The sequence below is a fragment of the Hemitrygon akajei genome, chromosome 3, assembly GCF_048418815.1.
Source record: "Hemitrygon akajei chromosome 3, sHemAka1.3, whole genome shotgun sequence".
Classification (NCBI taxonomy): domain Eukaryota; kingdom Metazoa; phylum Chordata; class Chondrichthyes; order Myliobatiformes; family Dasyatidae; genus Hemitrygon; species Hemitrygon akajei.
In genome coordinates, this window is record NC_133126.1 from 179,165,775 (window position 1) to 179,188,744 (window position 22,970).

Below are 22,970 nucleotides of genomic sequence, written 5' to 3' on the forward strand. Positions count from 1 at the left end.
AATCAAGTCGTGTCTCACGCATTGTAAATTTCCGTTTTGAGTGGACTGGAGAAGCACCGCAATCTTGCTGTCTTGAGCAATGACAATACAGTTCTATTCTATAGGACCAGGCCTCATTTCACTCCAAGAAGTAAGCATTCCCTGGGAACAAAACAGGGAGAAATGGGACCCTGTGTCATAGTTAAAATTCCAACTGCGCAATTGACATTGAACTCAAGCCTCAGGTCGCAGAGACTAATCTCCTTACTCCTTCTCCCCATCCTGACAGGAACAAACATCAAATATGCCACTTTATATGTCAATGTGTGTTTTGTTAAGAAGTACATTCATTCCACTGACCGATTTCCTCGTATTTACTGGCAGTGGATGAAGAGGTATTAGACCAAATAAATATCCGGAAAGCATTGACTGATGACTGAATTTAAAATGGATTTGATATTTGATGTGGAGATTTCAGGTTTTCCAGCCAGCGAATGGAAAAGTTTTAAAATAATCCTCACTTTATCTCAACAGTTCAGCTAATTAGCATCGGCAGCAGACTAACTACTTCATTTCGGATCTGTTGCCGACTCTAACATTAGGTCTGAGATGTGAGGGCCAGGTTTGACATTCAGTGTTCTGGTGTGAATGTACCATATTAATGTCCTTGCTCCGGAATTTTATACTTAGTCCCTTCAGTATTTCAATGGTGGTATTTCTCCGCTCAGATGGAAATCCAGATCTCGTGTGGTGCAGTAGAACGGCGCAGATGGGGATCCGAACTCTCCTTAATCATCCCCCTGCTGTGAATGCCCCTCGGAGCACGCAGGCCACTCTGGGCTCGCTGTGCTGTCTCTCCCTGAATCTGGCTCAGGAGAGAGCTAATCTGTGAAATCACCATTGCATGCTTCCCTAGATCCATTCAACTGCCTGGCAATGTGCTCAGTACACGAATCACAGACATTTGGAGACTTGGCTGCACTTTAGTGTGAAGCACGAGTAAATTGGGAGGGGGGGGGGGGTCGAGGGAAATAAATGTTTCGTCAGTTAGCCCAAATAACCGGTTCTAGTGTCACTGAAATCCGCCTTCCCTCCCTCGTCTGGTTGAGATCGGAGTAACGGGGTGCTGTCCGCTGTACCCCACTTCCCAAAGTGGATTGAATTGGAAAGGTCAGGAATAACTGTTCCAAAATCTCTGCTTTGCTTCGAGTGGGGTTGCACTGAATGCCCATCGGTTCATTTTTATCAAATACACACTTCGCGGTGAGAACCGCACGATCGTGGTGCATTGCTTATGGGGTATTTAAGTGGGATTAAAATGAAGAAAAACTGCGAGCCCATTCCTCCGACGGTGTCTTGTAAAGTGTGTGCCTACCCCCCAGCTCCGCTAGAGACCTCCCCCTTTCTCCCAGCCCTGCGAACTACAAATGGGATTGAGGATCAGACTGTGTTTTTCCGCCTCTGGGTCCGCGCCTGCAGCAGAGAGAGAGGGTGGGGGGGACGCCGGCCTCATCAGTCCAACCTCCCCACACACAGTCAGACAGTGCCGGAGGGAATCTAGTCAGCAGCAATCCGGAGAGCGGAGCTAGCCAGGCCACCCACTGTCACTCGCCCCTCCGGCATCAACAACATGTGGCAGCCAGCGAGCGAGAGACTGCAGGTAAGAGCCGAGCCGGTCGGAACTCAGTAGAGCGGCTGCATTGCGCGCAGACACCCCGGGCAGAGACTCAGAGACTGAACGCTGCCTGCACTCGTCCCCGGAGTGGATTCTTCCTGCCCCCCCCCCCCCGCCCCCGCTTCTCTTCACCGTAGCCTGGAACGGAGAGCGGGGTGGTTGCTGGAGAATAGAAAGCTCCCTCTAACCTGTAAAACCGTACTCGTCCTCTCTCGCTTCCCCGGATACTAACACCGAAAGCAAACCGTTATATTTAGTGGCGTTCACCACCTGCCTCTCTGCCCGGTGTGATAGTGGCCGGCGGTTGTGTGTGTGTGTGGGGGGGGGGGTGCAGAAGGTCTATGATTTCTTACGGATAACTCATCCCCCTGCGGAGCCGTGGTGTGCCGGTAACGCTCGCTCAAAGGATGTCTTCAGCCTGGAAATGGAACTAAGTCTCCTGGTTTAGTTGTGCCCGGCTGAAACAGCCTTTTTTTTTATCCCCCATCGGCTGAGCAGAGGAGACCTGGAGTGGAGGAATTTGCTCTGGCACGCATTTGAGAACTCAGGGAAGGTTGTTCCAGCCTTCCCTATTCTCGCCGCCGTCAGAAACACCGCAGCATTTATGGTGAATTTTGACCCAAGTGGCGAGGAAGACTTGTGTCAGTTGTACGGGAACAGAATTGGCAGCGGCAGATATAGGGAAAATCACCAAGGAAACCTGTGCACAGCCCTTAACCCCTGCTCACCGTGGGTGGATAATTTCATAGAAGCCAACTAACAGGTCCTCTTCATTTAAGGATCTCGAGTGTATTGGATTGTTTACCGCAATAATACTGGATCTATTTCAGTAAATGCAGGGGCGGAGTTTTGCTCACTGAGTGGCCAGTGATAACATTTTTCCTGGTGTCATTCAATGAGGGCTCTTGTGCATGAGGTGCGATGCAACACATTATTGTTTGGAGCGAAACACACACACACACACAACGCCTACCTGTTGTCAGCGAGGAAAGAAAATGGGGGATGAAATTCTACTGCACCCAAGTTATAATTTTCAAGAGCTAACTTTACATTTGATAAAATGATATACAATTGAACCAGCAAGGAAGCATTGTGTGTGATATCTATGTTACCACAGCATACTAGAGGAGTTCTGTATTGTCAAAGGGGCCATCTTTCAGGTGGATGTTAAACCAAATCTCCTCTGCTCTACACATCCATGTAAGAAATCCAGTAGCAGTATTTTGAAATGTGGTGAAATTATTCCTGTGCAATATTTAGCATTTTAACTAGATTTTCTGGACATAATAGCAGTTTGTGAGAGTATCCTTTGCAGCTATGTTCCATTAATGAGGATGATGCCAGCAGTACTTCAGTGGCTATAATCTGCTTTGGGTAACACACACACACACACGCACACGCACACGCACACGCACACGCACACACACACACACACCTCTCTCAGGCAGCATCTATGGAAGGGAATAAACAGTCAACGTTTTGGGCCAAGACCCTTCATCAGGACACACATATAATGTTACATATGTGTTTCCAGCATCTGCAGAATCTCTTGTTTATGATTTGCTTCGGTAGTCCTGAAAGGGAGAGGGAAAGTATCTAAAATATGTCTTCCTTTCATTGCTATTCTTTCTTATATGGAAAGGTAATCTGTTCAATGATATTCCGACCTGTGGTTAAAGGATATGGGATTTGTATTCAGCAGTATTGCTTTTGATCCGTAGGTGTTATTCATGTTGAAACCTCATTCTTGGATACATAATCTAGTCCAGCATTCCAGTGCCAGCACTGAAGGAGTGCTCCATATTAGGAAAGCCACCTACTGAAGGAGATCTTAAATCATGGAGCTGTCTACTTATTCTGTTAAATATAGATGGTATTAGAAATGAATTGTCAATACTGTTGGAAGTTCATCCCATGTTCTGGCCAACATAAGTTTCTGCTGCCAGTTTTGTCCACATATTAGTCATTGCATTTTGAGGTAATTTATTGCATTAGATGTTGTTAAGTACAGTGATAAAGTGCTACATAAACATTAGTCTTGAGTAGAATTGTATGAAGTTTTGTAGAATGAACCTTGGAATTTAGGGCTGCTTCAATCTGGATCAGGTTTATTATCACTGACATATGTCATGAAATTTGTTGTTTAGTGCAAAACATTAACATCATTAAAAGTTACAACAAAAATATTAGAAGTAAATCATGCAAAAGAGGAATAGCAAAGTAGTGTTCATGGACCATTCAGAAATCTGATGGTGAAGGGGCAGAAGCTGTTCTTAAACTGCTGAGTGAGTGTCTTCAGGCTTCTGTATCTCCTCCCTGATGGTAATAATGAGAAGAAGGCATGTCCCGGATGATGAGGGTTATTGATGCAAGATACCACCTTCTTGAGGCATCACCTTTTGAAGATTTCCTCGATGGTTGGGAGGCTTGTGCTTTGTGATGGAGCTATTTGAGTCTATAGCCCTCTGCAGCTTCTTTCAATCTGTACCAGGCAGTAAAGTTATACTGTATGTTTGTATATTACATGAGACATCATCTAAAGGACAATCTTAGCTACCAAAATGAAGTATTAAATTAAAGGTAAATATGCATACCATGTCCCTTAGGATAAAATCTATTTCTTGAGATCTGAATTTGTTGGCAAGAATTGGACATGTAACATAATAAAACGGAAGATGCTGGAAATATTCAGCAGGTCAGGGATCATCTCTGGAGTGAAAAACAAAGTTAATTTTTCAGATGATGACCTTTCATCAGAATAGTCATTGATCTAAAACGTTTCTCTCTCCACAGGTGCTAATGAACTCTTCTGCCATTTTCTGTTTTTCTTTCAGATTTTTGTCATCTGCAATTTTTTTTTTGCTATTTTACATTTAGCGTGCCAAATTCCAGTGATGTAAAACTTGATTTTAAAAAATGTAAAGTCAAACACATGTTTACAATCTGCTTGGAGCATACCATTGAAAAACATGCATAGCGGCCCTGGGAGTTGGCTCTGCTTTCTGGTTGTGATCTGTTAGTTTCTTCATTAATACTCTAGGATTACTGCATACCAAAAATTACAGGTCACTTTAGATGGTCATGTTTCAAAGGCAAGGAGTCATATTTACCAATGAAAAACAACAGAAGGAAAAATAAAGCAAAGGGGAGATTTTTTATGTTATTATACAGATCTAATTTAGTGAGAGTCCAGGACCAGGTATTATTCTATGCCTGCTAAACTTGAGAGTGACCCATTAAGCCAGGAAGGAAGAATAATATACCACTATTATAAGAACATTTGCTTTCTTATTTCCTCAGCTTTTTGACCATGGTTATATCAAGAACTTGAGTAAGAATATTTATTTAATATTAATTTATTCATTCATAAGGCCACTGATGTTGTGGGGGTGGAACTGGACTCTCTGACGGTGGTGTCTGAAAAGAGGATGCTGTCCAAGTTGCATGCCATCTTGAACAATGTCTCTCATCCACTCCATAATGTACTGGTTAGGCACAGGAGTACATTCAGCCAGAGACTCATTCCACCGAGATGCAACACTGAGCGTCATAGGAAGTCATTCCTGCCTGTGGCCATCAAACTTTACAACTCCTCCCTCGGAGTGTCAGACACCCTGAGCCAATAGGCTGGTCCTGGACTTATTTCCACTTGGCATGATTAACTTATTATTATTTAATTATTTGTGGGTTTATATTGCTATATTTCTACACTATTCTTGGTTGGTGCGGCTGTAACGAAACCCAATTTCCCTCAGGATCAATAAAATATGTCTGTCTGTCTGTCTGTTATGTAAGCATGTCGTGCTCCAAACAAGCCAGTCCCCATGACAGTTTTTCCTCCCACCCATAAGAAAGCTTATCATTCGTTGCTTGCCCTTTCATATTAAAATAATTTTCTATTATGAAATCATCCTTCTTTAGGAAAATTTGGGAAATCAATAATATTCTAATGGAACTCATAGAAAAATCGTAGTCTTGATATGTGCCATTGATAAAGGAAATGTCCAACACATGTTTGCAATCTTTTTTTAACACACCACTGAGCCACATGAAAGGCAGCTCTTAGAGGCATATATGTACAAAATTTGACTTGACTGTCCTTGGTCTAATGGTTTTGGTTGTTGGTTAATAAAATTCAAGATATTATATGATTACACAGTACAAATGCTGAGCAGACACCTTTCAAGGTAAAAGCGGAGTATATTTGTAAATAATCAACAAAAAAAAAGGACTTGAAGAGAGATTTTTTCAGAACTAAAGTGGTAGCATGTGAAATTCAACCGGTCTTACATAGATGAAATGAAGAAAGAATGAAACAGATGATTAATGATTGTCGCCATAAAGGATTCAGGGTTTTTAGCAATGTGGCAAGTGAAAAGTGTATGAAACTAGTAAGTTCATTATTTCTTTGGTGGAAACAAAGAATTCAGTGAGCAGGCTGTCAGCAAGATAGTATTTGTGTTCCAGCAGCTTAGCTTCTGAAAGGATATTATTTTAGCTGGACTTGCTGTAAGAAACACCAGTTTAGAGAAGGGCCAAAGTCTTAATGAGGGATATGTTGTTTATTTTTGGTCAGCTGGTTGTTCTTAGAAATACAACATAGAAACTGCCTCGAAGAGGCACGGTGGCACAGCGGGACAGCACAGCGACGTAGCAGTTAGCAAATCGCTATTAGATAGATAGATAGATAGATAGATAGATACTTTATTCATCCCCATGGGGAAATTCAATGTTCCTCCAGTAAGATATCACATAAAACACAAGACAGACCAAGGCTAACTGACAAAAAAACCACATAATTATAACATACAGTTACAACAGTGCAAAACAATACCATAATATGATAAGAGCAGACCATGGGCACGGTTAAAAAAAAAGTCTCAAAGTCCCAGATAGCCCATCATCTCACGCAGATGGCAGAAGGAAGAAACCTCCAACGTGGCAAAACTTCCCGAAGCAGCCTCTGGAAGCACCCGAGCACAGCCAACTGTGAGTCCGTCCATCTCTGCCGAGTGCTTCAACCCCGGCTCCGGCCGCCAAGCAACAGGCAAAGCCGAGGATTCGGGGCCTTCCACTCTGGAGATCTCTCCGATCGCACAGTAGCAGCGGCAGCAACACAGGCATGTCAGAAGTTTCACCAGATGTTCCTCCGTGCTTCACACATCCGTCTCCATCAAATCAGGATTGTGCACGGCCCCTACTTACAGATAACGGATATTCCTTCCTGGAGTGGCCGCTGCGCCCTGCCACCACTGCCTGTAAGGAGTTTGTACGTTTTCCCTGTGACTGCATAGGCTTCCTTCCAGGCATTCCAGCTTCTTCTCGTATTGCAAAGATGTACAAGTTAGTGGGTTAATTGGTCAAATAGGTGTAAAAGGGAACATTGGGCCAGAAGGGACTGTTTCTGTGGTGTATCTCTAAATAAATAAATTAATTGATTAATTTACATGCATCAGCCATCAAAGAGCCATGTAACTGTTCAAAACTCATTCTGTTCTTTGTACTCATCTATCACATATTCCACCCCCTCCCCCAGCAAACACACATGCGCACACGCACAAACGCATGCACACATACTCTATTGCTCTCCTGCAGCCTAAGGACAATATACAGCTGGCCATTTCACTTGCCAACTTGTAAGACTTCGGGACGTGAGAGGAAACCCGCAGAGTTACAGGGAGAACCTGCAAACTCCACAAAGATTGAACCTGGGGTGCCAGAGCTATGAAGGAGCAACTTGTTTACATTTTGCACCGTGCCAACATGCCTACTTATGATAGACCCAGGTCATACATTTCTGGAATGCTTCTGTGCCGCACTTTGACGAAAACCCATCACCTCATTTAGAATTCTCTAGAGTAATCTACTAAAATCACGTACAAGTTTGACCAACCAGGAGCCCTTTTTCAAATCAAGCCGATTTTTAATCCCATGTGATTCACAAACAAGAAAGTGAGTAGAGCGTAGGAATCAAATGTCAGAGTAGAAGGCCGAGGCTGAGAATGCCCATAATAATCCACTTCTTATATGGATCTCACAAATAAAACACAGGAAAAAAAAAGATGTAGCAGAGAAACAGGTCCTTTTGGACCATCTTATCCATGACGCTTATCTACACTAATCCCATTGACCATATTGGGCCCGTGTCCTTTTACTTCTTTCCAATAAAAATACCTGCCCAAAAGCCATTTAGACATTGTAATTGTAATTGCCTCCACCCTTCTTCTGACAGCTCATTCCAAATATTTAGCTCAATCTGCATGAAAACTTACCCCAAACATCTCCTGTAAATTTCCCTCCTCTCATTTGAACTTGTGCTCTCCAGTCTAGGCTCCCTTGCCCTGGGAAAACACATATGATTACAAAGAATTTATGTTTTGCTTTCTATTTTTTACAGGGCTGTTTGGAAGTAGCCTGTGGCTAGTTTCAAGGGTGAAGGTGTTCTTAAGCAGCTTTTGCAGAGCTGGATGTAATGTTTACTATACCTCTTTGGTTCATAATGAGGCAATTTTTCCCTAAGTGAAATTCTTATGAAAATACTAAGTTCCAGAAAAAATATTGGCAGCAAGTTCTCCTCTCCCTTTGAGATGTTTTCTTTTAAAGCACTTCAATTTCATGTTATGGTACAAAGTAAATGAAGTCTTGTGAAAAAAGATTAGCTAATCCCTGCCCACTCTCCTGTCTAGGAAACCTATTTAACAATTTCATGGCTCAGCTTGTAACAGGTCACCAGGATGGAGCGTTATCATCTGAAGCAAGGACATCTGCTACAAATTTGCAACACTGAGCTGGCACGGTCAGTAGTTGGCATCATTGCCACAGCTTTTAGTGAGTATACTTCTGTCTCATCCAAGGCTGTGCTTTGGTCACGTAGGCTTGTTAAAGGTGGTTGGCCTGTGGGTCAGTGCAGTCAACGTTTTTACCCCTGTCCAACATAGGCACACCTTCTATCAGTGCATTGATATGATTGCCAAAATGCAGGACACCAGTAACTACTGTTGAGAATCCAACTGTAAAATGCCTGGAAAGTGGGAGTGCGGTAAAACTTGTGGTCATGTGACTTACCTAGATACCTCCTAAGGCATTGGAGGGGGTGCCTTATGAAGATAGATTGAGTGAGCTAAGACTTTTCTCTTTAGAGTGAAGGAGGGTGTGAGGTGGCTTGAAAGAGGCATAGATAGAGTAGATAGACAGAGACTTTCTCCCAGGACAGGAATACAAGGGGGCATAATTTTTTAATGTGATTGGAGGAAAATTTACAGGTGATGTCAGAGGTAAGTCCTTTACACAGAGAGTGGTGGATGCATAGAATGCCCTGCCAAGTGGTGGTTGAAGGTGATACAGAAGGGGCATTTTAGAAACTCAGAGACAGGCTCATGAATGATAGAAAAATGGAGGGCTATGTAGGAAGGAAGGGTTAGATTGATCTTAGAGTAGGTTAAAAAGTCAACACTATGCTGTAATGTTCTATGTTATGCAGAGATCTGTGCATACATGAACTACAATGAAAAGCTAGTACAGATAATGAGGTTGACGTGAGTTAGCAGTAACACGGAAAATCTGAGGGTTCAGAGCTTTCCCCCACCTAATGGATACATCATGCTGGAGGCTAGGTTTGACAGAATAAATGTCATCTCCTCCCGCAAGGGTTCTGGGATAGTATGGACAATATTCACTCTGGCTGTCACCTCCCACTTAGGGTGATGTTTATCTGTCCTGCTGGTTCAACTGCAAAGGATCCTTTTCCAATTCAATCAAACCATTTCCTCACAGAGTCCACTATATGCTTCCCACAGTCTGATCTCTCCTGCACCAGTTATCATCTCACACTATGAAGGACACTGGCCATCAAGAACGTGCCCTCTTCTCATTACTACTATCAGGGAAGAGGTACAGGAGCTTGAGGGAGCACACTCAATGTTTCAGAAACAGTTTCTTCCCCTCTGCCATCAGATTACTGAATGGTTGCATGAACCCTTGAACATTACCTCACTATTTTGCTTCCTTTTAACAGTACTTATTTTTATATATTTTTCATTGTAATTTAGAGGAACTTTTATGTACTGCTGCCGCAGAAGTGTCGAAATTCGTGACATATGTCAGTGATAATATAACTGATTTCTGATGTATTTCTGGTTTTGGAAAAGGCCAAACTCTTACAAAAATATTGAGGAACTGCTCCCCTCTCTGCAGCCATTGCTTTTGCACAGTTAGAGGAAGCTCTTGCAGAGTTGCATGCCGCTCCTTCAGTCAGCCTCTCTTTCCATTGCATGCTCAAATCTTTTTTTGGGGGCTCTAGTTCAGCAAAATGTTGAAGTGCAGTCCAGATATTTTCAATATTTTTTTAAAACACAATTAATTCTATGCCCTTCACTTGTCATCACTAGAGCTGAAACAAGGTAAGCGATTTCTCCCCTCTCCCCTTTCTGTCTTTTTTCCATTTCCTTTTGTGACTCCCCTCTCTGCTTTCCACTGGGATCATTCTCTCCAAGATTCCTTTGTCCATCCATTCCTCCCCACCTGGCACTTACCCTGCATGCAGAAGGAGTGCTACCCCTGCCCATTCACTTTCATTCCAGGCCCCAAGCTGTCCTTCCAGATGAGGCAACACTACCTGCAAGTCAGTCAGAGTCATTTACTCTATTTGGTGTTCCCGTTGCAGCCTCCTCTACATTGGTGACACCCCATGTAGATTTGGGGGGGGGGGGGGGTGCTTTGTCAAGCTCCATCCACAACAAGCAGGATTTCCAGATGCCCAATCATGTTAACTCCATTTCCCATTCCCATTCCGATATATCAGTCCATGACCTCCTCTACTGCCACTCTCAGGTTGGAGGAGAAACACTTCAATTCCATTTGGGTAGCCTCCAACCTGATTGTATAAACATTGATTTATCTAACTTGCAGTATTTTTCCCACTTCCCCTTCCCTCTTCTTCCATTCACCACTCTGCTCCCCTCTTATCTCCTCTCTTCTCCTCACCTGTCTATCAGCTCCCCTTGGTGTTCCTCATCCTTCCCTTTCTCTCATGGTCCAGTCTCCTCTCCTATCAGATTCCTTCTTCTCCAGCCCTTTACCTTTTCCACCCATAACCTCCCAGCTTCTTACTTCATATCCCCCTCTTCCACGCACTTTACTTCCCCTTCACTTGGCTTCACCTATCACCCTCTAGCTTGTACTCCGTCCCCTTCTCCCACCTTCTTATTCTGGGTTCTTCCCTTTTCCTTTCCAGTCCCAAAGAGTGGTCTCAGCCTGAAATGTCAACTGGGTTGTGGTGAACTAGATATACCTGTCTGACTGCTCCTGTGGCTCCTCCCAAGACCCTGCTGACTGCCCCTGTGGCTCCTCCCACAGACCCCTGTATAAAGGCGACTGTGGCCTGCTGCTCTCCCTCATTTTCCCCAGGATGTAGTGTTGTTTTTCAGTCAATAAAAGCCGATATCTCACTTCCTAAGTCTCGGCGTGAGTTATTGAAGGTGCATCATGGGTATTCCTTTCCATAGATGCTGCCTGGCCTGCTGAGTTCCTCCAGCATTTTGTATGTGTTACTTTAGATTTCCAGCATCTTCAGAACCTCTTGGGTTTAGAAAGCGGCAGGAACATATTATATTAGTACTTGTTGCTTATCTTCCATACAGGTAAAAACATAAATAAACAGCCTTCCATACAAGTTCAGTCAATACTAATCATGTCCTTATGGCCAATAGGCTGAAGGAAATTTCTTCAAAGTACTTAAGTGTTGAAAAGAGGAATTTTAATTTACATTTCACCTAAGTTCTGCTCAGAGTTAGCAGGACTACCATTTGAAGTGGATTATTCCTTTGCTTCCAGTGACTTTCTTTCGGTTTCACACTGTGCCCCTGAATTTTCTAGCTCTGTGTATTTAGGACTGTTTTGAGGCCAAAGGTCACTTCTGCCAGGTCCTTACATTAGTTTTTAGCTGTTCTAATTTCTGCCAGAAGTACAGGCAGAAACGTTTTGGTTGGGATTTAATGAGAACATGATTGCCTGACAATATTTCCACAAGTTGACCACACATAATTCCTGTACCTTAGGACCGTGCATAATGCTGCTGTACTTGCCTGCTGGGGCCCACCCTGGTGGAAACAAGGTCACTTACAATTTCAAAGTTCCATTTGGAAAGTTCAAATAAATTGGCATTTAAAATTTAGAGTCTTTCCATTATTATTTGCCACCCCTTCCCCACCCCCATTGTTAGAGTAGAAAAGGGCAAAAGAGAAATTGCTCTGTTGAAGTTTGATTGGGCTCCTCAGTCTCAATAAAATGAGCCCAACACATAATACTGATGTGTTGTAGGTGGTCTCAAATGCGTTAATGGCACAAATGACCAGAACAACTGTGATTAATCAAAAACATAAGAAACTGAAGACTTTGACTTCCAGAGATGCTTGTTTCCAATTGATCTATTGATTTCAAGGAGTATTGCACCCCTCAGATAAGATAGGCATGCAATTGTAGCTTCTCCACCACCCCCTCATGAGAGCAAACAATCGGAATCAAAGTAAGATTTATTATCACAGGCATGTGGTGTAAAACTTGCTGCGTTGTGCAGACATAAATAGCTATAAATTTTTTAAAGTGCTAAAAAAAGGAATAAAGAGGAATGTTCATGGATTCCTGAACTGCACTGAAATCTGATGGCAGAGTGAAAGAAGATGCCCCTAAGTTGTTGAGTATTGGCGTTAAGATTCCTGTACTCGTCACAGATGGTACTACCAAGAAAGAGACATGCCCTGGATTTTGAGGAATCTGAATGATGGATGCTGTCTTCTTGAGGCACTGTGTCTTAAAGATATCATTAATGCTTGGGGGGAATGTTGTGCCCGTGATGGAGCTGGCTGAGCCTGTAACTCTTGCCATTCTAGGCAATGGAGGCTCCACGTCAGGCTGTGATGCAACCAGTCAGAATGGTCTTTAGACATGTGTAAGTGTCTTTGATGACGTACCAAATCTCCTCAAACTCATAACTGGCGTGCCTTCTTCATGATTGCATCAATGTGTTGGGCCCAGGATAGATTCTCTGAGATGTTGATACACAGGAACTTTAAGCTGCTCACCCTTTTAACTCCTCAATGGCAACTGGTGTGTGCTGTCCTGACTTCACCTTCCTGAAGCCCACGATCAATTCTTTGGTTTTGCTGACATTAAGTGCAAGTTTGTTTTGCTGATCCATCTCACTCCTGTACACCTCCTCATCACCACGTGAGATCCTGCCAACAGCATCGATAAATTCATGGATGTCATGTGAGTTGTGTTTGGCCATACAATCATGGGTGTCGAGGGAGAAGAGCAGTAGCCATGGACTCATCCTTGAGGTGCACCTGTGTTGGTTGTCAGTGAGGAGATGATATTACCTGTGATCTCCCGGTGAGCAAGTCAAGGATCTATTTGCAGAGGGTGGCACAAAGGACCAGGATTTGAAACTTAGTATTTAGTATTAATGATGGCATTGAATGCCAGGCTGTAATGAAACAGTACCCTGTCGTATGTCTTGATGTATCTAGGTGCTCCAAAGTAGAGTGGAGAGCCAGTGAGACTGCACCTGCTGTAGACCTGTTGTGGTAGCAAACGAAAGAGAAAATGTCATATTTACTCAAAATTTTATTTATATTTTTTAAGTTTTGTGTCAGATAGAAGGTGAAACCATTTACCACAAAAGTTTGAATAATTGAATCTTATGTCTCTAAAGAACAAAAAAGCTTGGACTCTGTTTGCATCCTCAGGATGCTCAACAAAGCACCTCAGTTTATAATCATTTCTAATACAGGAAAGCATTTGCTATGATCGTGTAGCAGCTGGCATAACACTTTACAGCACCAGCTGCTGTTTGTTAGGAGTTTGTACATTCTCCCCATGACTGTGTGGGTTTCCTTTGGGTGCACCAGTCCCCGCTCACTTTCCAATGACGTATGGGTTGGTAGGTTATAGGCACGCTAAATCAATGTGGAAGAATGGTGACGCTTGCGGGCTGTCCCCAGGACATCGCAGACAGTGTTGGTCATTAACACAAATGACATAATTTTCGAAGTACGTGTGAATAGTAAAACTAATCTCACCTAGGTAATATTGCAAACACCAAACTGCTTCAAACAGTGCAGATGAATGAATTGGCAATCTGTTTTTGTTGTGAAAGTTGAGAGATGAATATTGATAAGGACATCATGGAACGCAGCCAACAGTGCCTTGGGATCATCCATTGAAGAGGATGAACATGGCCTCAGTTTAAAATCACTATGCAAGGACTTTCCTATTACGCCTCTACCATTCAAATCATTTACTCTCACACTCAGACACAAGATGTGCTCCTGACGAAGTTAAGATTCAACGTTAAAAGTTAAAAGTAAATGTAGTATCAAAGCATGTATGTGTCATCATACTACCCTGAGATTGATTTTGCATTCCGAGTACAATAAAGAAATACAATAGAATCAATGAAAGACTTCACAGAAAAAAGACTGATAAACAATCAACATGCAAAATAGGCCAAATTGTTTGAATACCAACCTCCCCCCCTCAAAAAGAGCAAATAAATAAATGCATAAATACCGGGAACACAAGTTGCAGAGTCCTTGAAAGTGAGTCTATAGGTTGTGGAATTAGTTCAGTGTTCAAGTGAGTGAAGTTATTCACATTGGTTCAGGAGCCTGATGGCTGATGGCTAGTAACTGTTCCTGAACCTGGTAGGGTGGGACCTAAGGCTCCTGTGCCTCCTTTCTAATGGCAGTGCTCCTTGTAGATATGCCAATGATGGAGAGTGACTCTCCCATGATGGACTGGGCTGTATCCATCACTTTTTGTAGCCTTTTCCATTCCCGGGCATTGGTGTTTCCATACCAGGCCATGATGTAACCAGTCAGGAAACTCTTTATTGTGCATCTGTAGAAGTCTGTCAAAGTTTTAGATGACACGCTTTCTTGTGGTAGCACTCTATGTAGATGTGTTCAATGGTGGGGAGGGCTTTATTCTGATAGACTGGACTGTGACTGACAGTTGTGGGGCTCATCACCAACACTGATGAGATAGCCCACAGAGAGGAGGTGGAAGACTTTGAGGCCTGGTGCTAGGCAAATAATCTCTCCCTCAATGTCAACAGGACAAGGGACACGCACAAAATGCTGGTGGAACACAGCAGGCCAGACAGCATCTATAGGAAGAAGCGCTGTCGACGTTTCGGGCCGAGACCCTTTGTCAGGACAAGGGAGATGGTTATCAACCTCAGGAGAATTTGCACCACTCACATTCCGCTTTACATCATTGGCAAGCAGTTTCAAATTCCCGGGAGTGCACATATCGCACAACCCCTCCATCCCAGAACACATCCTACATAGTCAACGAAGCTCACCAATGCTTCTACTTTCTGAGGAGAGTTCGGCTTTGCATATCCATACTCATGTCATTCTACACATGTGCAGTAGAGAGTATCCTGACAAGCTGCATCACTGCTTGGTACAGAAGCATCCCTGCAGCAGACAGGAAGACTCTCTAATGGGTAGACAAAACTACACAACGCATCGCTGACACCAACCTACCTGCCGTCAAGTCCATGTATACAGAAAGATGCTGGAAAAGGGCCATACCCAAATGCAGCAGGACCTGGACAGTATCCAGGCTTGGGCTGAGAAGTGGCAAGAAACATTTGAGCCATGCAAGTGCCAGGCAGTAACCATCTCCAACAAGAGAACTTCTAACCATCGTCCCTTGACGTTCAGTGGCATCACCATTATTGAATTCCCCTACTATCAGCATCCTGGGGATTACCATTGACAGGAAACTGAACTGGTTTAGCTATATAAACACCATGGCTACCAGAGAAGGTCAAAGGCTAGGAATCCTGCAGTGTGTCACTCACCTCCTGACTACCCCAGAGCCTCTGCACTATCTACAAGACTCAAGTCAGGAATACTCATCACTCGCCTGGATGAGTTCAGCTCCATCAACACTCAAGAAGCTCGACACCATCCAGTACAAGGCAGCCAACTTGATTGGTACCCCTTCCACAAGAATCCAATCCCTCCACCATCAACGAGGAGTTTCAGCAGTGTGTACAATCGATAAGGTGTACTGCAACAACACACCGAAGTCACTAAAGCAGCACCTTCCAGGCCCACGACCACTACCATCAAGAAGGAGAAGAACAGTAGATACCTGGGAACAGCACCACTTGGAAATCTGCTTCCAAATCACTCACCATCCTGACTTGGAAACCTATCACCGTTCCTTCATTATCACTGGGTCAAAATCATGGAATCCCCTCCCTAACAGCACTGTGGGTGTACCTACACCTCAGGGACTGCAGCAGTTCAAGAAGGCAGCTCATCACCACTTCTCAAGGGCAACTAGGGATGGGCAATAAATGCTGGCTTAGCTGGCGATGCGCACATCCTGTAAATGAATAAAAATATATATCCCATGAAAGGTCTCATACATCCTGCTCAAGTTCTGTTTGGCCCACTCCCATCAAGGAGGAGGCCACGTTGCATCCCCGCCAGGGCCACCAGGCTCAAAACCAATAACTTTCCCCAAGCATTAAGTCTGATAAACACCTCCTCAAACAAACTCCAACAGATTTTATTACTTTCTATCAGTCACCTTATGTATACAGCCTGACGTCACTTTATGAAGATTCAAACAACCTACTGTGTGTATATGAGCCAACTTATGTATTTATAATTATTGTGTTATTTATCATTTGTGTTCTTTTTGTGCTGCATCGGATCCAGAGAAGCAATTATTTTGTTCTCCTTACCCTTGTGTACAGAAAATTACATTAAACTATCTTGAATCTTGAACTCATCTGTTTTTGTAGGCTTTTCTGTTCCAGAGCATCAGTGTTTTCATACCAGGCTACGATGCATACCAGGATAATCTCCACTGGGCACCTATTGAAGTTTGACAGACTATCAAACTGATCTTCCAAAAGCAGTTAGTTGTTGTCTTCTGAATAGTGTAGACATATTGAAGATCCTTTAAATATATACTTTTTACCATGGTATTTTCCATGTGATTATTATTAATTAACCATTCCTTCATGGTATTTCTTCTAAATAATTGCCATAGACATAGGAGCAGAATTAGGCTTTGTGGCCCATTGAATCTGCTCGCCATTCTTTCATGACCAATTTATTATCCCTCTCAACACCATTCTTTGCCTTCTCCTTGTGACCTTTGACACCCTGACTAATCAAGAGCTATCAAATTCCACTTTAAATATACCCAATCCCTTGGCCTCCTCAACAGTCTGTGGCAATGAATTCCACAGATTCACCACCATCTGGCTAAAGAAATTCCTCTTCATGTCTGTTCTAAAGGAACATCTTTGTATTCTGCGACTGTGCCCTCTGATCCTAGACTCCCCCTCCATAGGAAATATCCTTCCCACATCTAGGCCTTTCAATATTCCATAGGTTTCCATTAGCTTTCCCCCTCACTCTTCTAATCTACTGGGAATACAGGCCCAAAGCTATCAAATGCTCCACATACATTATCCCTTTCATTCCCAGAATCATTCTCGTGAACTTCCTCTGGACCCTCTCCAATGCCAACATATCTTTTCTTAGACAAGGGGCCCAAAATTTTTCATAACACTCCAAGTATAGTCTGACCAATGTCTTATAAAGCCTCAGCATTATATCCTTGGCTTTTATATTCTAGTCCTCTGGAAATGAAAGCTAACATTGCATTTGCCTTTCCTACCATAATGGTGCTTTCCTTACTTTCATAATGAAAAGAGATGGAGATATTTGGATACTTTATGAAATTCTGCTTGTTTGTATTAGTGAAATAAACATACCCAAGTGTTATGACCATCTAGCTATTTCATAAGCAGACATGCTGTTTGTTACCAATTATGGAACTTGGCTATAAAGTGTTCCCATCACAAGCCACTGGCTAACTATTTTGTTTCCAGATCAATGGCGATAACTGTATGAAATAATTTTAAAATAAAGCAAAATAGTGTACTTTATGGCCAGCCTTATAATCTAATCCAAGGAAGGCATGAATCATCAAAGACTGGTGGAAAAATACCATCTGGGTTTCACAGAGGAGGCTTCCGCAGCTATTGATGCTTCAGGAAATAACATGACCATTTTTTAAATAATTACAGGGAGGACATGAAGAAACCCTCCATTGGGACCACCTTCACAATAGTCCCATAGAAAATTACTGGCTTAGTTAAACCAAACGCTGACCTTATATTGGATCAAGAATTTAATGAGATCTGCCAGTTCAGCTGCCATCACAGTGCACCCAGCAAACTATAAACACAATGTACTCAAGTTGGTATCATTCCAGACTGAGGAAAATCTAGAGCTGTATTCAAACATAGAACATATTTGAATAATCTACCATTGTTCGTTAAGTAGATATTTAACACAATATTTCCTGTCAGTCCATGATCTCCTCTATTGGCGTGATGAGACCACACTCAGGTTGGAGGAGCAACACCTTATACTCCAGCTGGGTATCCTCCAACCTGATGGCATGAACTTCGATTTCTCAAACTTCCAGTAATTTCCCCCCCCCCCCCTTCACCATTCCCCATTCCCGTTTCTCTTTCTCAGCTTATCTCCTTACCTGCCCATCACCTCCCTCTGGTGCTCCTCCCCCTTCCCTTTCTTCCATGGTCTTCTGTCCTCTCCTATCAGATTGCCCCTTCTCCGGCCCTTTATCTCTTTCACCAGTCAATTTCCCAGCCCTTTGCCCTCTCCCCATCTCCCAGTTTCACCTATCACCTACCAGTTTGTACTTCTTACTCCCCTCCCCCTCCACCTTCTTAATCTGATGCTTTCTCCCTTCCTTTCCAGTCCTGATGAAGGGTCTCAACCTGAAACATTGACTGTTCACTCTTTTCTGTTCATATGATCAAAGCTAGGTCCACAATTCTAAACATTCTTGAACATTTCTCCTTTCTTAGGACATTCAAGCTTGGCAAAATTTAGTGTTGGAGTAAGGTATTGAAATATAAGTTTTAGCCAAAATGAAGGGGCTCTTGTGAACTGCTCTTGTGAAATATTAAATGATAGAGTAGTTGGAACAGGCACAGAAACCTCATTAGAAAAGTAACAATTGACATGACTTATGATGTGAAATGTTTTTGCAAACAGTGGAATATCAACTCTGCCAATTGAGTAAAGCACCCATCTCATCATCTCCTGTTTACTGATAACATTACAACTAAGCTATTAGAAAGCTGTTTGGTGCATATTGAATATTTTGCTGGCCTATCCGAAAGGTTGCCAAATCAAAAGCAATCAAAAGGGAGTTGCCCTTGAGTTAACCAAATTGATAAGGGAAGTCAAAGCCAACATAAAGGCAAAAGAGAGGGCATATAATAGAACAAAAGTCAGTGAGAAGTTAGAGGATTGGGAAACTTTTAAAAAACAACAGAGTGCAATTAAAAATGCCATAAGGAGAGACATATAAAGGGAAACTAAGCAACAATATCAAGGAGGACATCAAAAGTTCTTCAGATACATCAAATGTAAAAGAGAGGTGAGAGTGGACATTGGACTGCTGAGGTAGTAATGTGGAACAAGGAAATGGTGGACAAACTGAATGAGTATTTTGCTTCAGTCTTCACTGTGGAAGACAACAGCAGTATGCCAGAGTTTTGAGAGTGTCAGGGGCAGAGTGAGTGCAGTTGCTATTCGTAGGGAGAAGGTGGCTGAGAAGCTCAAAGGGCACAAGGGAGATAAATCACCTGGACCAGATGGACTACACCCCAGCGTTCAGAAAGGAGTGAAGGCATTAGTAATGATCTTTCAAGAATCACTAGATTTTGGAATGGTTCAGGAGGACTGGAAAATTGCAAATGTCACTCCACTCTTCAAGAAGGGAGGAAGGAGAAGAAAGGAAATCATAAGCCAGTTAGACTTGACATCAGTGGTTGGTTGGGAAAATGTTGGAGTCGATTGTTGATATGTGTTAGGGTAATTGAAGGCTCATGATAAAATTGGCCAGCATGTTATCTGTAACAGAAAATTTTGCCTGACAAAGCTGTTCTAATTCTTTGAGGAAATGACGAGCAGGATAGACAAAGGAGAATCAGTTTGTGTTGTTTACTTGGGTTTTCAGAAGGTCTTTGAAAGGTGCCGCACATGAGGCTGCTTAACAAGACTAAGAGTGCATGGTATTACCTGAAAGAGTATGGATAGTGGTTTGGCTGATTGACAGGAAGTAAAGAGTGGAAATAAAGGGAGACTTTTCTGATTGGCTCCTGGTGACTAGTGGTGTTCCAGATGAGTCACTGTTGACACCACTTCTTTTTAAGTTGTATGTCAATGACTTGGATGATTAGAAGGAGAAACTAAATTTCCAATGTGTCAGTAATTCAGTGGAATAAAGGAAATTACAATGACATGAAAGGGGAACTAGCCAAGGTTGACTGGAAAGGGACACTAGCAGGAAGGACAGAAGAACAGCAATGGCTGGAGTTTCTGAGAAAAATGAGGGAAGTGCCAGACAGATATATTCCAAACAAGAAGAAATTTTCAAATGGAAGAAGGACACTACCATGGCTGACAAGTGAAGTCAGAGCCAAAGTAAAAACAAAAGAGAGGGCATACAAGAAAGCCAAAGCTAGTGGGAAGATAGAGGATTGCTAAGTTTTTAAAAACTTGCAGAAGGAAACTAAGAAGGTGAATGAGCAAGTGCAGCAGGCGGTGAAGAAGGCTAATGGAATGTTGGCCTTTATTACAAAGGGAATTGAGTACAAGAGCAAGGAAATCCTCTTGCATTTGTACAGAGCCCTGGTGAGACCACACCTGGAGTATTGTGTACAGTTTTGGTCTCCAGGGTTAAGGAAGGACATCCTGGCTGTAGAGGAAATGCAGCGTAGATTCACGAGGTTAATTCCTGGGATGTCTGGACTGTCTTACGCAGAGAGGTTAGAGAGACTGGGCTTGTACACATTGGAATTAAGGAGATTGAGAGGGGATCTGATTGAAACATATAAGATTATTAAGGGATTGGACAAGATAGAGGCAGGAAATATGTTCCAGATACTGGGAGAGTCCAGTACCAGAGGGCATGGTTTGAGAATAAGGGGTAGGTCATTTAGGACAGATTTAAGGAAAAACTTGTTCTCCCAGAGAGTTGTGGGGGTCTGGAATGCACTGCCTTGAAAGGTAGTGGAGGCCAATTCTCTGGATGCTTTCAAGAAGGAGCTAGATAGGTATCTTATGGATAGGGGAATCAAGGGATATGGGGACAAGGCAGGAACCGGGTATTGATAGTAGATGATCAGCCATGATCTCAAAATGGCGGTGCAGGCTCGAAGGGCCGAATGGTCAACTTCTGCACCTATTGTCTATTGTCTATTGTCTATTAGGAAGGAAAAGATGAATTGTGAAAGGAAGCTGGCGACTAATATCAAAGAAGATACTAAAAGCTTTTTTAATTATATAAAGGGTAAAAGAAAGTTGAAGGTAGATATACAACCAGTAGAAAATGACACTGGAGATATTGTAATGAGAGATGCAGAGATGGCAGAGGAACTGAATGCATATTTAAAAGATACTAAAAGATTTTTAATTATAAAAAAGGGTAAAAGAGAGTTGAGGGTAGATATAGGATGGTTGGTAAATCCGTGGAATTTGTTGCCATGAGCGACTGTGGAGGCCAAGTCATTGGGTGTATTTAAGGCAGAGATAGATAGGTTCTTGATTAGCCAGGGCATCAAAGGGTATGGGGTGAAAGCAGGGGAGTGAGGATGACTGGAAGAATTGGATCAGCCCATGAATGAATGGCAGAGCAGACTCAATGGGCTGAATGGCCTACTTCTGCTCCTATATCTAATGGTCTTATGGATGATGGAATTGATGGCTTTGCTACCAAGTCTGCAGACAATACGAAGATAGGTGGAGGAGCAGGTAGCATTGAGGAAGCAGGGAGTCTGCAGAAGGACTTGGACGGATAGGAAAATGGAAACAAAATGTGGCAAATAGAATACAGTATCAGCAAGTGTATGGTCATGCACTTCGGTAAAAGTAATAAAAGCGTAGGCTTTTTTCTAAACGGGGGGCAAGATTCAAAAATTCAAGATGCAAAGGGACTTGGGAGTCCTCGTGCAAGAGGTTCACAAGAATAATTCCAGGAATGAAAGGTTCATCGTATCAGGAGCGATTGGTGGCTGTGGGCCTTTACTCGCCGGGATTTAGAGGAATGCTGAAAGGCCTAGATAGGATGGATGTGGAGAGGATGTTTTTTATGATGGGGAAGTCTAGGGCCAGAGGGCACAGCCTCAGGATGGAGGGACGTCCATTTAGAACAGAGATGAGGAGGAACTTCTTTAGCCAGAAGGTGGCGAATTTGTGGAATTCATTGCCGCAGTCGGCTGTGGAGGCCAGATCATTGGGTGTACTTATGGCGGAGGTGATAAGTTCTTGATTAGTCAGGTCTTAATGAAAGGTTATGGGAAGAAAGCAAGAGAATGGGGTCGAGAGGGAAACGGTTCAGCCATGATGAAAAGGCAGAGCAGACTTGATGGGTCGAATGGCCTAATTCTGCCACTATGTCTTATGGTCTTATCTGCCATCCTTGCAGGACATTCCATGCCACCCACCACTCTCTGGGTAAAGATCCTACCTTTGACACCCCCCTTAAAATTATGGTGTTATGTTTGTGGTACTAGGAAGCTGGGTGGCCATGAAATACACACATGGGAGACAGAGAGGTGAGGAGCAAACTTGTTTATTTTGCTTGTAAGTCATCAATACAGAATACCCTCTCACATTACATTCAGCACGCAAGACACAGGGAAGCTTGAGGTTCAAATCATCATAAATACATAACATATCCCTTCCCCCTTATTTTAAAGGTTTCTCCCTCTCCCCGTACACAGAACATTAATATTCAATAGAGTAATCATCAAACTTAAACAGCAAAAAACATTTTTTTTCTGAACTAGGGAAAGAGGGTAGACTGCCAGACATAACCCTAGGGATTACTCTGTCCCATGTGCTGTGAGTTAGTCACTAAACTAGAGATCCAATCTCTCTGGAGGCCATCTGTTCCTGTGAGGTTACCAATGACCTGGGCATGATGCCAAAGTTATCTTATCTTTGGTGGTTAATGTACAGATCTCGGCTTGGGTACTGCATTGTCAGCAGGGGGCATCTCAGAAAGCACAGGTGATGAGAGCACTGGCTGTGTCATTAGATCTAAGTGAAGGTTCGGTAGTCGTCTCAGAATCTTGTCCCATTTCTGCAACTAGATCTGGATTGGTCAGTTTGTGTTGGTTTTCAGTAACCTCAGAAGCTGGCAACAGCTGATCCAAATGTCTTCTCCAGGTGTC

General features: G+C 43.0%; 1 protein-coding gene across 3 annotated transcripts in view; it reads left to right on the forward strand.

The window, feature by feature from the left end:
• The first annotated feature begins 1,061 nt into the window (after positions 1-1,061).
• The window catches only part of pid1 (phosphotyrosine interaction domain containing 1), a 156,928-nt gene continuing 135,019 nt past the window's right edge, over positions 1,062-22,970 (forward strand). The window contains exon 1 of one of the 3 annotated variants that reach the window (XM_073041487.1): positions 1,062-1,149. Coding sequence is in view for 2 of the 3 variants with exons in the window: in XM_073041489.1 (XP_072897590.1) it covers positions 1,610-1,639 (30 nt within the window). In the remaining variant the exon portion in view is untranslated. Of the gene's footprint in view, positions 1,150-1,389; positions 1,640-22,970 lie in introns of those variants that run through there. The other 2 variants (XM_073041489.1, XM_073041486.1) reach the window with 2 other exon arrangements.